Source organism: Amblyomma mixtum, chromosome 9, assembly GCF_055824585.1.
Source record: "Amblyomma mixtum isolate Tamu chromosome 9, ASM5582458v1, whole genome shotgun sequence".
NCBI classification, from domain to species: Eukaryota; Metazoa; Arthropoda; class Arachnida; order Ixodida; family Ixodidae; genus Amblyomma; species Amblyomma mixtum.
The window spans coordinates 71,846,203-71,863,219 of NC_143020.1; the positions used below are offsets into that span (position 1 = coordinate 71,846,203).

A 17,017-nucleotide genomic window follows, 5' to 3' on the forward strand; every position below is an offset into this window, starting at 1 on the left:
GGGGGGGGGGTCTGGAGCCTCCCAACCCTCCTCTCCCCCCCCCCCCCCCCCACTTCCCAGCACTTGGCGCCTATAAACACAGGTTACTCTTCTCGCGCAACCTCTCACGACCACCATTCATTTAACACCCACGTGCCACAATGGTCAGCTTGTTCAAAATCTGGTGGGCCGGTTGTGACGACGCCACAAGGTCATGTGACTTAAGTGGGCATTACAGTTCCGGAGTGGCCGGTCACTCCGGCCAACAATGCTGCAAACGGTCGCCAACACGTACGGCGGAGTTTTTTTTTTTTCCCCCGACACGGTGGGACTGACGCTCTGGAGTTAAAAGCAAATAGCGACAAGACGCAGCTGAACTGATTATTGGCTCCTAGGCCGTGAGCTCAGCCATGCGACTGCCGATAGGAAGCGGGTATCTCCCCGAATGTCGCCTTGACGGCCGGCGATAGAGGAGATTAGAGCGCGCATTGACGGGCGGCTGTCGTCCTTCATAGTGAATGCGAGCGGGCGTTGGCGTTGAATGACGCTTCCCCAAACCATGGAGTACAAGCTTGTTGGATTTTGCGTCGAGCTGGACGGGCGGCCCCTGCATTTCCTCAAGCCTCTTCCACCGAACAGAGTTTGCAGTGCTTGCGGACTGGTGCGCCCCAGGACGGCCTTGCTTGCATGCGGACACACAATGTGCGGACCCTGCTACGAGCAGTGCGCTGAAGGAGATTCGCACGTCTGTCCGCTGGACGGCTACGAGTGCCAGGACGATGACGTCGACTGGAGGGAGTTCCGTGCAGAAGAGCTCTTGAGGAGAGAGGTGAGCGAGAACGGAATGTATACTAGAAGTAGTTCCTTGCAGCACAACCAAAGCTGCGATGAGTGCACAGGCGACGTTCCGACGGAGCAAAATGTAGTGTCACTATAAAATAGGCATCTATATGAGATATGAGATACTGTGGGCGAGGGGCGTTTCTATATGAGACGCCCCTCGGAAGTTTAAAGTTGCCGTGACTTAACGCGTGCAGTGAATGAGAAACTTGAGAAACTGCAGCGAATGAAAAAGGCAGGGCGCAAGGTACGCTAAGGGCACATAAGGCGACGATATTTCAATGGTAAATTTAAATAAAAATGCCCCATCCCTGCGTTCTGCACTCGTCACCGCTTCTTTTGCTGCTGCCTTTGCCAATGACGCTGCGAAAAACACTTCTGCTTATTTAAAGCAAGGAGGGAGCGAGAAAACAGCTTATTGTACAGATTTGGTATACCACTAAATTGGTAGCGGGTCGCCCGCACGAGGACCAGCTGTTCTTGCAGGTGGTCCCAGGATAGCCAAGCACTCCACCAAGTAAGGGGTGGGAAAGGATATTTTAGAGATTACATAGCTAGCGCTTCCTCAATTTTTTTTTTTTTAAGCAAGCCAGATACGGCTGAGTCAACGATCTAGGCCCTCAATTGTCGATCCCGACTCTCCCTCGTCGACTAGCCTTCGCACCTGCTTCTTCTCGGCACGGGAGGATATTACCGTCTTAGTAGCGCCCTACGACGAAACGCCGACGAACTTAAAGAACCACAACCAATTGCATTCAGATTTAAGTGCCGCTGATCCTAGGCTAGCTCTTGAGTCGCTCCATAAGACTAGCGCAGCGTCGCGACAACTTACGAAATTGAGGCGCCCAAAAAGGCTTCTAATGTGAAGCTAGAGATGCGGCTGCCATTGGAAAAATAGTTGAGCGCTGGTATGGCTCAAGTGCATTAAGAGGCAGTCGGAAAGGTTATGTAGTATTTTTGGCAGTTAAGACATAAAGGCGTGACCCTATGGCTGTAAAGGTACGCACTAGCCAGTGTACAAAGGATGTTAAGCTGAATTTTGCGTTGAAGACTAAGATATGAGATGAAGAGCATAGACTAGTCGATGGCAGCATTTATTTTCTCGCAGTTTGTTGTACTGGATGGAGATTTGCTTCTGATATTGAAGGGCCTCCATCCCGGACGAGTGGATCACATGTGCTCAGCGTAATGTTTACAAGACGACCTCATCGTTCTGCTAGTTACCTGCAATCACGGCATCGTCGTATTTCGATCAAGGTGAACTTTAAAAAAAAATGAGCCGACGTTGAGGCAGCGACCGAATATCGAGTGTTAACACACCTAACATAGGTCGCCGGTTCGAGTCCCTGCCGCGAGCTAGACTCTAATTTAACTAGCAAGTTTATGCTGCAAGCAACGCGAAGCACGTTTTTCGGCATAGCGTTGGCAGTGGTGCAGTACATCGGAGTTCGGTTAGCAGGCTGGTTACCGAATATTTAACTATTGCCTATTACTTTTTAACTATTGCATAGGCTTCTTAATTATTGATAGCCGTGAAGGCCAACCGTAAGTAATGTCCATATCAGTTTCTAAATTTAGAAAATACTGTTAGGCTAAACGCTGTGCCACAACATAATTTAGCTATTTCGACGAGTTGCATGCACTGGAGAGGTTGCTTTGCGTGCAAGCTTCTCAAAACCGCATGTATTTTGGCGCGATGTAGGCAAAGTTTGTTCGGCCATATCGTAGATGGTAACCACAGTTTCAAAATTCTGAAAACTGGGCCCTAATTATGGCAAGCTACACGTCTTATACAGTAATAGTTAAAGAGTTAACTATTAAGTATTAGTTAACAAGCCTGCTAGTTAGTACATCTAAGCCGCATTCCGATTTACTACACTGCTGACAGTGCTATGGCGAAAAAGCGCTCTTATAATTCAAAAACCCAATATTTAGAACTTCTGCAATACATAAGGTGGAACACCCTGTATATGATGGCTTCTAAATGTAACGGGCTGCTTTATCTTTTCAGGTCAAGTGCTGGAACCAAGGGACAGGCTGCGAGTATGTTGGTCCTGCTACGCGAATCGCCCAACATTTCCAGCGCGATTGTGGACACCACCCCGCTCGTTGTCCCAAGTGCTCTGCCACCGTTCCCTGTCGCAGTGTGATCCCGCACCTGAAATACGGCTTTTGCAACCCGGTAACTGGCCCCGCATCCGACGGCGAAGGGCAGTTAGAACGCAGGGATGCCGCATGTTTTGACTGTTCTGTGAAGAACACATTTGAAAAAGAGGTATTAGAAGTCAAGGCATGTCTCGGGCAAATAGTTTCTCACATTAGCGCACACGGGGACAGGCTGAACGAGATTTCCCAAGTGATAAATAGCTTCAAAGAAACTCAACAAAATGAAGCTACGGCTGAAGTTGCGGAACGCGATGACAGGTGCGCACGAATCTTGTCTAAAGTGAGCGCATCTAACGAAGAGCTAAAAGGGGCCTTGATCGGAAAGCTTGATGCACTTAGTCTTTCTGAAAGCATAAAAATGGAGAAAATTGTGAAGGATGAAGTGGGCAATGCAGCGAAGAAGACTGTAGAAAAGTTGTCAGTGTGTGCAAACGCCATCGAAGCAGTAAAAGCAGCAGTACAAGAAAACAATGAGTTTATTCAGAACGTACAGGGCGACATGAAAAGCATTCCGCGAAACACTGAACTAGGCAAGGCGCTGTGCGTGTTTTCTGTAAAAGGTGTCAAGTCACTCCAGCAGGCCGCTATGCAGGAAGGCCGGGCTGTGTATGAGGGTGAACTGGTATACCTGTGCGGCTACCACTTGACGCCTGGCGTTTCCCTCACAAAAGACGGCGAATGCTTAAAACTGCGTGTGTGGCTGCGCCTGTATAAAGGCACCATGGACGACGTTCTGCAGTGGCCATTCCAGCACAGGATCAAGCTTGGCGTGATGCATCCGAAAGAAGAGAAAGAACGCGTGCTTCGGGTCAGCGGTAACCGTTCTAGTGTGTACCTTCAAAGGCCAACAGCATGCAGGAACGCTGGTGTCGCCTATATTGATGATTCAATCAGCGTCGAAGAACTTATCACAGACGGCTACGTGGAAAATGATCAGATGCGTGTAATGTTCGAGCTCCTTCCGTAATTGGCACAAGGAGAAAAATATTTTTAGGGACTGAAGCTCTTGGAAATAATTTCTAATAAGCAGTAACCGTCAACGCAGTTAACACTGCTAAAATTTTTATGAGGCTTTTTGGCAATTATTCACCTCTAACTCCCCGTTTGTGGAAGTTTTGTATCGCTAACTGTTTAATACAATGCTTGGATTTTCATATTTTCAGCAATTTGGATGACAACGAACGCAATGTCCCAAATAAAAGTTTGTGCTTAGTCATTGTTTTTTCCTTTTTTTTTTGCTCCTAAGATCACCGCTGCCGGATGCTCTTCTAACAATCTGAATGTAGACTGCGCAAGCAAACAAGGAGAGCGCACAGCGGATCGCAAACAGCGCAGTTGCTATGCCGAAGCAGTACTTGTACAAGAAATTTTATGAAAAACTTCCTTCATCCTAAATGCGTCCACTATGGGAACAATAACTTTCCCACTTAATGCCAGTTAGCCCTCTCCTGCGCAAGCTATAATAATAAGCTTGTTTGTTGCCATCGAAGAGAATTTGATGGAGGACGTGCGAAAAAAAAGCGGCAATACTCTTGACAAAGTACTCACCCCCTGTCAGACGGCAGTGGCAGGGAACGAGAAACCAATTTCATGATTATATTAAGAAGATTTTTTAATATAAATCACGCTTAATATAAATCAATACAATCAAGAAAATAAATATAATAGTACGGGCAGTCGAGGAAACTACAACAAATTATAAGCAATGAAAAACGCAATAGGCAGCTATGCATCAACCAGCAGGTGATAGTGTAAGGCCCTTTGTAAAACGGTAGTTGCAGTATTAGTAATAACTGAAATGAAATATAAAAGAAAAAGCGGCAATCCGCTTTACGAAGTTCTCACACTCTGTCAGACGGCAGTGGCAGGGGACGAGAAACGAATGTCATGACTCTATTGAGGAAATTTTTTGGTATAAATCAAGCTTAATATACAACAATAAAGTCAAGAAAATAAACGTAATAGTGCGGGCAGTCGAGCAAACTACAACAAATTATAAGCAATGAAAAACACAATAGGCGGCTGAGCATCAACCAACAGGTAAGAGTGGAAGGCACTTCGTACAACAGCAGTTGCTGTATTTGTAATAACTCAAATGAACAATAATACTTCGCAGAGAGGAGATACAGTCTAGCCCGGTTATAACGAAGTCGGCGGGAATCGGAAATCACTTCGCTATATCCGCTATTTCGTTATATACGGACTACGAAAAAAAAATGCTAACATCGGCATACCTATTTATTGCCGCTGAAAGAAGTCGTCCAGCGTCCCCTACAACGCGTACAACATCCATACAACAGCATACAACGATCCGCGATAACGATAAAAATGAGCCACGCTTCCAACATGCACAATGCTGCCGCGCTTTCTCCCTGCCTTGCGCACCGCGGCACCGACATAAAACAAAGCGCGCGCTGCCACACCTCCTGCAGACTGCAGTCCAGCCGTGGCGCCGACTGCCTGGGAGAAATAGATAACCGCGATTGGCCAAGACAGCCGCTCTCTGCGACGTCATCGAAAAAAAAAATCGTCTCTGTTCTTTTTACATTTTTCCCCTGCGCGGCGTGCTCTACCGCTCTACGCCGTGACGCCGTTCAAGGACGGCGCAACACGAGGCCGGCGTGCCATGCGATGCAGTGAAGCAACCTTTCGCTCCGCAGGAGAGCAGACGACGCCACGAAAGGACGCCGTCAGCCGATTTTGCTCTTATTTTCGCGGAAAAAATCGCCTCAAGGACGCAAAAATGTGTTGATTGGCAGATTGTTTTTCGGTTGGTACTAAATCTCTTCGTTATATCCGCTGACACGCACTTATTTACTTCGTTAAAACCGGACCCAAAATGTATTGAAAATGCAAAAATAGGAATGGGAAATTGAAATCCCTTCGTTATAACCGCTATTTCGCTATAAGTGGCTTCGTTATAAACGGGCTAGACTGTACTAGTAATTTCAGGGCAGCTAACGCTAGGTCACTGAACACGTTTAGTAAAAATAGCAGTTAATAACTAACCTTTTGACAGCCGTAGTTCGTTCTTGTAATATGTTAAACCAAGTAAAGTGTGTGGAAGTGCGAATAGGGAGAATGAGACTGATGCAAAGGAGTCGGAGAGTAAATATTATCGATATGCAGGTTTTGCTCCACTTTGTACAAGGGCAACAGTGTACAAACATATAGCCAGTACGGTGACGATGTCGAGGGTAATTATGAAAATTTTTTTTATAAAATTGGGTTTTCAGGAAAGTAAACGACGCAGTAACTGTCTCTTGTCGGTGGACACTCGAACCGCGCCGTAAGGGAAGAAATCAAGGAGGGACTGAGAGAAGAAAGGAAGCAAGAGGTGCCGTAGTGGAGTGCTCTGGAATATTTTCGACCACCTGGGGATCTTTAACGAGCACTGACATCGTACAGCACACGGGCGCCTTTTGCGTTTCGCCTTCATAGAAACACGGCCGCCACAGTTGGGTTCGAACCCGGGTGCTATGGTTCAATAGACGGGCACCTTAACCTCTGAGCTACCGCGGCTTATCAAAATGGTCTTCGTCTTTGTCGCCTTCGGTGAGCTGACTAGCACTAATGCTGTTGCGCTCTCTCGGACGGACCTGTTAGCTAGAACTGACAAAGAATCCTTTGTTTTGTAAAAGCAGCAATAAGGAGGTAGCATCGCGAAGTTAAAGCACGTCTTTTTTTTTATTTCACAGGAAGTGCTACAGACGCAGTACATTGCAGAAATTATATAAACTGCGCGGCGAATCTCATGCACTCCGTACGAAATCGTTACTCCTCTCATAGCACCACCTCGAGCCCGGCCGTTCTGAAGATGCTAGAACGCGGCAGCAGGAAGTGTCTATTTTTTTTTTCTAATTGCTTTTAAGCCGCTGCGGTGGTTCAGTGGTTATGGCGCTAGGCTGGACTGCTTAAGGACTGCTTCACACAAATCGTGTCCAAAATTGATGCCTCTAACCAGGAACTAAAAAAAGTTTTGGCCGCAAAGTGTGATCCACTTAATCTTCCCGAAAGCATAAAGAGATTACAGAAAACCTTGCAGCATAAAAAAACTGCCACTAGCAGCGAAGCAGTTTGAGTTGCTGCGCAAGCAAAGAACGATTTTACTCCGAATATGGACCACGTCAAAAACGTTCTGCGACTCATTCAACTAAGCAAGGCATTGTGCGTGTTTTCTGTGCGGAATTTTTAAGTCCTTTCACGAGTCCGTGATGAAGAGAGGCGGGGCTCGGTATGAGAGCGGACTGGTCTACTTACGCGGTTACAACTTGTCACCGGGGGTCTGGCTCATGAGCGATGGCGATTCAGTAAATCTTTACGCAAGGATCCGCCTTTACAAGGGCAACATGGATGACGTTCTTAGTGGCCATTCCAGCACAAAGCAAAAACCTGGCGCGATGCATCCTACAAAAAGTGCGGGTCGCGTGTTCGAAGTCACAGGGCCACCTCTTATTGCGTGCTTTCAAAGACCAACAGTATGCAGTAGCGTTGCCGGTTACATTACTCAAGAGTCACTCGATGTGGAGGGTCTGATCGCAGACCGGTACGTGGAAAATGATCAGCTGCTTGTAATGTTTGATCTCCTTGAATGATCGGCGCCCGAGTGCCATACTTGTTTGCATTTTGAAGTGATGGGAGCTGCGGTGGTTTTCTGGGGGTATATTGCATCATTGGCCGAATTTGCTGTACTGTACGTCGGTTGCTTTTATGATATTTCCCCCTACAATAATGACCCAGTGAGAGCGCTGAAGGATAAATAAATATAAATCAACTTGTCATCAGCAGCGCCTGTCGATTCAGTGTCACTGTTACATGTGCAACATCCTTGGATAAAAATTTAGTATATTGAAATATTATAAGGTATTGTCATGGAAATATTTAAGGTAATGGTCTGTTCATCTCATATGTATGAAAATCTTTCTTTTAGAGTGCTTCCATCGATCGCATCAAGCAGTTAAGACTGCCGTAGAAAACCAAAGGGGAACAGTTTTACAGCACCAAAAAGGTTAATAGCAAAGAAATGCAAACCTGCCGCCGGGAGATCCGCGGCTATTGATTGTTGTTGCGAAATCTTTGAATATATGAAAAATGGCGCTCATTAGCCAGTTCCCGTTCAAAATGATTTTGTGCAGAATTGTTGGGTGTAACACTGCCATAATTTTAAAAGGCTATCTGAATATATTTTGCATTAACTTTCCTGTTCGTGGAAGTGGTGTGTTGTTAGGTTTTGAATAAAAGGCTGTTTATGTCATAATAATAATATTTTTCCTTGATCACTAATGTGTTGTGAAGAGTAAGGTGTCTACTTAGCCACCAGCGTAACCATATTCCTGGCGCTCCGATCACCGCTATTTTTCTGCAACCGTTGTCGGGCAGCCCAAATGAGCAAAGCTCATGCAAAGCCCAAAGGTCGAGGACGAGAAAGAAGAAGAGGACAGCCACAGCGCTTCTTATCTTCTCGTCCTTGTCCCTTGCACTGTGCATAAACATGATGCACCAAGTAGGCCGCGCATCAACTCTTGCAAACCAAGCCGCCTGATGATCTTCTAGCCATGGGAACGTAGACTGCACAGTTAGGAAATCGCACACTGCGCTGTTTCTATGCCAGCGCAGTAGTCATACAACACAAAAACTGAATAAAGGAGTTGGGTACTCACAATCCGCTTTGTACATTTAGCGACACGCTACATCATCGTCAGCATCATCGTAACTATGTACGTTGGAGGCTTTAGAACTGACTTTCAATTATCCCTGAATTAGCCCTGCTCTGCACAGGCTGGAACCTCTTCTACTTGCAAACTTCTTAACATAATCTCGAGAACTGACTTTCTGCCGCCCCGTTACGCTAAATAAAGGTGCCTGATGAGGAACGGAACGAAGATGAACGATAACACACGGTAGTACCAGATTGCACGTTGAAGGTACGAGGCGTCAGGCTACGTGCGGGCCGTAGCTGATGACAAAACGTAGACGCAACAAACAACAGACGTGAAGATAACGTGTAAGCAAACGTTCTCGCTAGGTAGCGAAGAAATAATGTAGCTTGAAACGCTACCGATTTCTACCGTCCGTCACTTTTCCCAGTACAGCGCTCTGGTATTTATGTCGAAGCTCTCCCTGAATCGCTACTGTAGTTAGAGTGAATTTTACGACTGAGAGAGAAAGAAGAAGCAATGCATGCGTCATCTGCCTGCATTATCTGTGTTCGTTTTTCAGTGGCATGCAGCAGATCGAAACATACTTTTAAAAACAACAAAAAAGGATTTATTAACAACTACACTAAGAAAGGAAAGCCTGGCCGCCGAGGGTCGAAACCGAGTGGCTCGCTTCTCCGGGACGTTGAGTGTCTACCGCCCACCTTAACGAAGCAATCGTCCCCTGCGCGCGCCCACCCTCACATACAAATCAAAACGTCGCACACCGATACCGCTTTCCCTCGGCGAGGAGGGGGGGGGGGGGGGGGGGGGGGCAGTATGGGCGCTTGCCAACTTTTCTCGGAACGAGCCGAGGGGTTCTTCACTCGGAAACAATGGGAGACTATTTGCGTTGTGACGTTATGGTGGGAGGTAAAAAGGGGGGAGGGGAGTAGGCGTCAATGACATGGAATCTTTCACATGAAATCTTAAACAGAATTTTCAACGAAGCTTTCAGTCTGCGAGGCAACGATTCCGAAAAAAACACGTGAAGGTGTCGGCAGGCGCCACTGGAGAGATTCTTGCTCCCCCCGGGTGGCCACGCGTCCCGCCTTAGGAAGACAGATAGGAGGCAGTTATCGAAGCGATTGTCGCCTTGGCGACGAGCGAGGAATGCTTGTGACAAGTGAGCCCTTTGACGGGGGCGTATGCTGCAGTTCCTGCTGTTCGAAGTACAGCGATTGTGCGGGCCAGAAGATGCCTCCTGGAAGCATGCAGTACATGTTGGTCGGATTTTCCTCAGAGCTAGACTGGAGGCCCCTGCACTTCCTCAAGCCTCTTCCACCGAACAGAGTTTGTGGGGCGTGCGGACTGGTGCGCCCCAAGACGGCGTTGCTTCCGTGCTCCCACACGCTGTGCGAGTCGTGCTACGGGCAGTACGCTGAAGAAGGCATACACGTCTGTCCGCTGGACGGCTACGAGTGGCAAGATGAGGACGTCATCTGCGTGGACTTCCCTGCCAAAGAGCTGTTGACAAGAGAGGTGAGCAGTAATTCTTATTGAGCGATATGATAGCTGTGTCACTGTCCGGACTGCCTAAACACGTGTTGCTGAAACAAAATGTCATTTATGTGAGAGGTATATGTTTGCAACGGAGTGGAGTCTTTTTTCAAAAAACTTGGAAGACGCTTGACATCCGCCTTAAGGGGCCGTCAAACACAATTTAAAGGGAGACTGAAGCACTTTTTTTGAAAATCAGGCTGGCAGCGGCGTCCTATAGTTTTTCATGCTGTATGCTCGAATATCGCATCCAAATAAGGCAAAAACAAGCGCGAATTGCCTTTTTTAGCAGAAATATGCGGCCTCTGCCGCGGGGAACGCCGCGCGGCGCGCCGCCGCCCGTGATTGGTCAAGCGAGGTCGTGACGTCACTTTGAGGACTGGAGAAGCTGCCGATGCGGATCCGGCGCTGCGCTGAGTGCAGATCGCAGCTTTCCGTGGCGTTGTAAAAGCGAATATGGCGACTATTTTTTTACTGACCTCTAAAGAAAAGGATACTACAGTTTGTTCATTCCACGCATCACCTGAAAGCAAAAAAGACACGAGCAAAAAATTCTACGCCTAGCACAAGCATACGCTAGCGTGAAAGACACGTACGCAGATCATGCGTGAAAGGTGCCAGCACAACCTCGGCTGGTATTCTCGGAAAGGAAGGGGTGCGAACAATACTCAAGTCAATTACCACCACCGGACGACTCCTGGCTCGCCCGAAAGAGCGTCATCCTAAAGAAAAGGCCCAAAGCGCTGTGTACAAAAAATCCTATTCTCACTCCCCGGCGTAGGTTGGGGCAAGAAAGTATTTCAAGGAAACGATGAAGCAGCACAAAGCTGATGTCAAAATTAGCGAAGCGCAGTGGCCAAGCACTGCGAGGCATGTGACCACAGGATATTGAAGGAATCATTGTGCGCTGGAAACCAAGCTAAATACGCGCACAAGGCTGCTGCTTCACTCGTGGCGCGTTCAGCAGATGCCAGAAAATATTAATCGCTGGCTCGGAAACGTTTGCCCTTCCTAGATTTGCAGTTTATGTTCAGTGAAGTAGTGGCCAACTATATGTGTGTTTAAAAGCCAAGCTAGCTGCAACTCGTTCGTTGCCACAACTTGAAGAAGAAACGGACTAAGGTTGCGAGACATGTTTTTTTGCAAAAACTTGGTTGGCATTCATTTCTCTGTTAAATTTGCATCCGAAATCAGAACGCCGAACGCTTTCATTTTAATCGCTTAGATACGATTAAACGAGATGCCGCATATGAAGAGCTTCAATGCTTGCTTGCTTTGCTTTATTGTGTTTTGCTTTGCTTGCTTGCTTGGACACGTCGAACCGAGTACAAAATCACTAACCGAGCCTTGCTGAGCACGCCTCAGGTAGTCTGGCCGCACCTATAAGCTGAGAAGAGACACACATGCTTGAGCCTCTATTAGGTTTCTGCAGGGGCGTGTTTCTAGTGAGCATGTTTCTGCTTTTAGAAGAGGCGCTTCTTCGAAATGGTGACACGCCTCTCATGCGCGAGGAAATGAAAGGAACTGCGTCATGGTTCAGCCGCGACCGAAATCTCCAGAGATCACATTAGGGACAAGCTCTGCATGTAGCCGGTGTCACGAAAATGCTTCGAGCAGAGTACGCTTGCTTTGGTCGGCTTGAATTCTTCGTCAAAGCAGCGAGCGCTTGCGCTGCGAGCGTATGATCTTGCGGAAAACAGTTGAAGACGACACAGTCGCGGGCGTAGTTGTTCGTGGACACGAAAGCAGAGTAGTACCTCGTGTTGAATCTGATTCTCAAGGTCGGCTGACACACTTTGTACGTCACAACGCACGCAGTACGAGGAACAACGCATGCAGCACGAGAAACAACGCGCGCTGAAAGCTCTCTCGGGTGCGCCGAAGTATCCCTGGCTCCTCAACGTGACGTCACGTTGGCCGACATGGACGAGGTTTACCTCTCCGCTGTTCTCCTCTCCTGCGGTCGCGCGCGGCGCGGGAGATTTAAACATCGCGTTTTTAATTGGTGATTGCGCCACTGTTTTGGCCAAAATCGAAAAAATAATTTCACAGACGTGATCAGCAATGACACTACTTCAAAACCCTAAAAAATTAGCTGATTCGAAAACCGCCTCAGTCTCCCTTTAAGTACATTGTTTTCCCTGTTGGATGTATTTAGTGAGGTATACTAATGGTTGGTTATTGGTTATTGGGGTTTAACGTCTCAAAGCAACTCAGGCTATGAGGGACGCCGTAGTGAAGGGTTCCGGGAATTTCGACCACCTGGGGTTCTTTAACGTCCACTGACATCGCACAGCACACGGGCCTCTAGCATTTCGCCTCCATCGAAATTCGGCCGCCGCGGCCGGGATCGAACCCACGTCTTTCAGGTCGGCAGCCGAGCGCCGTAATCACTGAGCCACCGCGGTGGGGCGTGTACTAATGCTACTGGTATCGGTTGTACCACGTATATTCTGGTTTTTATTATTTTAATTAGCTGACAAAAAGCACATTCATGGCACTGTTGGTGTTATCACACGGTGACGATTTTTATCAGTGGATATGACAACATTGGGTAGGCGCTGGATGACATATTGCACATGGAGTAGATATACTGCAAATTGCGTTAATAGATGAATATGCATTATGTCATGTTTTGTGTTTTAAATTAAATAACAAAATCAACACATTTGCCTTACATCAAAGCACTGCCATGCATGTAAAGCAAAAAATAACACCACCAGAGGCTCTGGCTTTTGTTTGGCATCGAAGGACTTTGCACATCTCTGTACAGATCTATTGCCCAGGAAACAACTATTATGGCTGCTGTGTGCCTGAAAACGGCTTGGCAGAATCGATCTGATCAAGCCACTGCATTCTGTAAGCATTCGTTTCGCTCGCAAGGAAGGAAGCAAAAAAAAAACGTTTCGTTTCACATTTATTAGTGCGCATTGTCAGTTTGTGGAGAATCACCAGGCAGCGGCACCAGATGGTGCCACGTTCCTGTCAGCAGCGCGCCTGCCTACCGCGTCGGGACCAAGAGTGTGTACACGCAGTGGCGAGGAACGGTACGCGCTGTGGTGAAAGCAGATACATTTAACACAGCGGGTACTGCTATACTTCACGGCTACAGCTTACCGCGCCCCTTTCCACGCCTGCGCTGATTCGTCTCGACGCGGCAGGCGCGCTGTTGGCGGGAACGTGGCACCCTCTGGCGCCCCAGGGCGATCTGTACATGCGTAGTGGCTGGGGGGGGGGGGGGGAGAGAGAGCTCGAGCCCTGCAGCCCCCCCCCCCCCCTCTCCTCCGCAGTCGGCGCCTACGGCCATTGGTCATTGTTCCCTCCTGCGCTCTTGACGCGACGATGAAGCATCGCTGGGCCAGCATGGCGTCGACGTGGCTGTTGTAACCATGGAAACTACGCTGTCGGCCTTGGCAGGAACGACTTACAGCAAACAGGCAACCATGGTGTGCAAAGTTCCACGACGTGCTGGGACAGGCTGTCTTGATTAGTCCCTCTCAATCGCTTTATTGGGAAAATTAAATAATGGGAAGCACCGCGATAATGGAGTTGGGGACCCCACTTTGTTTGCTTGTATTTTGAAGTTTCTGCAGTGGATAACTCCCGTTCCTATGCGCCGATTCCTGTAATTCATTTTGACTCAGCATCTGTGTGATATAAAGAATTCAATGAAGTATAGCCGGCAACCCTTCAAGCAGTGTTTCACAGCCTCGTTAAGAGTGAAACACGATAGCACCCGCTCCTTGTACCATCTAGATGACGGCATCATATCACACTGCTCCAACATGTCCCCGTGGCAATGAAAACTTTAGACTCCGCTTCCTTGAGGACGAACGATGACGTCGCGCTCACTCAACGCGCTCCTGGTGGCTTTCGCGAGAAGTGGAAAGCTTCCGTTCTCTCAGGCTGCGCAAGGCCTTCGCCGCTGGCGCTCCCGGGATTTTTCAGGCACTTATGAGGTTACGGATCAGTGGCAGCCTGTGACTCTGGCTATGACATCCTTTCCGCCTTACGAGGTCATCCATGCTAGAACCTGTAAACCAATGGGAAATTTTGTTGTGAACCAAAGAAGAATTTCATTGGGGCCAGGAATTCCGTTAGGCCCCACAGTTTTCACCGAAGATATGATCTAATGCTATCGCGTTTGAATAGATCACATTTTGTTTCTGGCTTCGCATAAACGCTACGGAATATGTTTTCTTTCCCTTCATCCCGCGCTATCATACTCATGTTTGAAGCTGGAATGAGACAGAATTGACCAGCGATATCACAGCTTGAAACTGTACGGATTAACTCTTTGTTTTCTTGTACTGTCGCGATCGGAATTCACGACCGAAAGCGTTCCAAAACTCCGTTCTGCACCACCAAACGTCAAAGGTTCGCTTTTTCGTCCGTCGCAGCCATCGCTGTTATCTCAGTCCAACCTTATGCATGCCTTATCATTGCAGGTGATGTGCTGGAACGAAGCAGCTGGCTGCGAGTATGTGGCTCCTGCTTCGCGGATCGCCCAACACTTCCAGCGCGATTGTGGACACCACTCTGTTCGCTGTCCCAAGTGCTCTGCCACCGTTCCCTGTCGCAGTGTGATCCCGCACCTGAAAAACTGCTATTGCAGGTCGGCAAAGCCTGCCACATCAGACGGCGAAGGACATTCAGATTTTTGGAACGCCGCTGCTTTTGAATGTTCTCTGAAGGAAACATTTGAAAAACAGGCAGGGGAAGTCAAGGAGTTTCTCGGGCAAATAGTTTCTCACATTAGTGCACACGGTGACAGGCTGAACGAGATCTCCCACGCGATAAACAACGCTAGGGAAAATCAGCGACAGGAGGTTAAGACAGAAGTTGGGGTACTCCTTGACAGTTTCACACAAATCCTGTCAAAGGTGGCCGCATCTAACGAGGAACTGAAATCGATTTTGGCCTCGAGGTCTGATACAACGAATCTTTCCGAAAGTATTAAGAGACTAGAGAAAACACTGAAGGATGAAATCGGTAATGCAGCGAGACAAACTAAAGAAAAGTTGTCAGAGAATGCTACTGCTATCGAAGCAGCAAAAGCGGCAGCGCAAGAAAATACTGAATTTAGCTCCAAGACACTGGAGCATATCGAAAGCATTGTTCGAAACACTGATCTGGGAAAGGCGCTCTGTGTGTTTGTTGTAAAGGGTGTCAAGTCCCTCCGAGAGACCGCGTTGAAGGTACTCTGGGCTGATTATGAGAGCGACCTCGTTTATCTGCGCGGCTACAACTTGTCACCTGGGGTATGCCTCCAGAAAGACGGCGAATCTGTACGACTGTACGCGTGGTTTCGCCTGTATAAGGGCAACATGGACGACCTTGTGCAGTGGCCATTTAACCACAAGGTCAAGCTTGCCGTGATGCATCCCACAAAAAGATGCCCGGATCGCGTCCTTGAGGAAAAAATAAATGATCCTTCTTACATATCCCTTCAAAAGCCAAAAGCATGCCGTAACTTTGGTGCGTTAATGACTGCGCGGTCGCTCAAAGTCGAAGAGCTCATCGAATGCGGCTACGTGGAAAATAATCAACTGCGTGTAATGTTTGAGATCCTTCCATGATCAGCCCCATATTACAAAACTTTTTTTTCTACACTGGGGCGGAAGTTCCTTCCAGTAAGCATCGGTAGCTTAATCAGCCTTCTTTTTGACAGCGCCGAAAATTTCGCAGGCCTTTTGGTGATCATTCGGGTAAATTTACCCTTGCTTATAAGACCTCTGTGATGGATTCCATGGTAGAGAGAGGGTGCGGTAGATGGTCCTTGGCGATCACAAAATGAACAATGGAGGGGAAAACCTCAGGTTGCTAGAGCCAACGTTTCGACAAGGGGACTTGTCTTCGTCTGGGCGATGTATGACTAAAAAAATGGCTGGCGTTGAACGTGGTTTGAAGCAGTTATACGACCGAAAGGTCTATTAAGCATGTTCTCCGCCGTCTCAAATCGAATATCAAGATAAAGGCCAGGTGCGCAATGGTCAGTCATATGATCACGTGGTCATACCACCACCCATTCAAGTTTAGTTTCACCTTGTGAGGAATCGACGGTCATTGTCTATGTGGTGGCTACTGTCTCAATTCCAAAGTCAAAATCAAGGTCAAGTGCCGAATAGTCATAGTTACATAATCACGTGGTCACACTACCACAGCTTGGGCCATACCACCCCGCAGTTAAGTTCCGTTTGAACTTGTGAAGCATTGAAGGACATTGTCTCATCATCATCGAAATCGGAAGTTGTACCCCCATGAGCAGAGCTCTCACTCTAAAGTGATTCATTGTGAAATTTTCATAAATGCGGGCCAGTACATCATGTAAAGTCAAGAATAAAAATATTTGCATAGAAGCTTGTGTAGCTCTTTTTTTTTCTCTCTCTCTCTCCTAGACAGCCGCCGTTTTTTTTTTCTGTAACCTCTGGAACTCACTTCAAGCAAAGAAAGTTAGCGGCTGCTCTTCTAACCGTTGGAATGGTGAGTGCAATGGGAGTGGATCCCACTCAACGCAGGTTCAGCGGTAACGCGCGTTCGTCACGCGGCGAGGAAACTAAATGTATATATACGTGGCCAGAATCGGTCTTTAGGTTTACCATATAGTCCGATACAAATCAAGAACGAAGTGGTATTCATCCTGCAAAGCACCTCCCTTCAACCAGCAGCGACGACCTATTGTCATGATGTCACGGCCGACCGCCTTGCACCTATGAAGAAAGCCTGGAGCGTGGCTCTAACTTCTTAACCTCATCCGCCCACCTAACTTTCCGCTGTCGCAAGATATTATTGCCTCTATGATTTCCGGTTTCCGCATGGCCTTCCCAAGTTCAACC

The 17,017-nt window shown here is 47.8% G+C and overlaps 2 protein-coding genes across 2 annotated transcripts; both read left to right on the top strand.

Annotated features, from left to right (window-relative positions):
• Positions 1–91: 91 nt before the first annotated feature.
• LOC149329644 (TNF receptor-associated factor 6-like) lies at positions 92–4,201 on the top strand. The gene is made up of 2 exons (XM_089560369.1): positions 92–808; positions 2,831–4,201. The coding sequence occupies exons 1-2, from the start codon at positions 521–523 to the stop codon at positions 3,950–3,952; spliced, it is 1,410 nt and encodes a 469-aa protein (XP_089416495.1). The 5' UTR covers positions 92–520; the 3' UTR covers positions 3,953–4,201.
• A 5,517-nt stretch (positions 4,202–9,718) lies between these two features.
• On the top strand, positions 9,719–16,540 carry LOC149329645 (TNF receptor-associated factor 6-B-like). The gene is made up of 2 exons (XM_089560372.1): positions 9,719–10,163; positions 14,630–16,540. The coding sequence occupies exons 1-2, from the start codon at positions 9,795–9,797 to the stop codon at positions 15,758–15,760; spliced, it is 1,500 nt and encodes a 499-aa protein (XP_089416498.1). The 5' UTR covers positions 9,719–9,794; the 3' UTR covers positions 15,761–16,540.
• The last annotated feature ends 477 nt before the right edge of the window (positions 16,541–17,017 follow it).

Excerpts from the sequence above, each read along its gene's own strand:
- LOC149329644 (XM_089560369.1), top strand. The coding sequence starts at position 521 with ATGACGCTTCCCCAAACCATGGAGTACAAGCTTGTTGGATTTTGCGTC. Across the intron at positions 809-2,830 it reads AAGAGCTCTTGAGGAGAGAG|GTCAAGTGCTGGAACCAAGG; the intron begins GTGAGCGAGAAC and ends TTATCTTTTCAG.
- LOC149329645 (XM_089560372.1), top strand. The coding sequence starts at position 9,795 with ATGCTTGTGACAAGTGAGCCCTTTGACGGGGGCGTATGCTGCAGTTCC. Across the intron at positions 10,164-14,629 it reads AAGAGCTGTTGACAAGAGAG|GTGATGTGCTGGAACGAAGC; the intron begins GTGAGCAGTAAT and ends TTATCATTGCAG.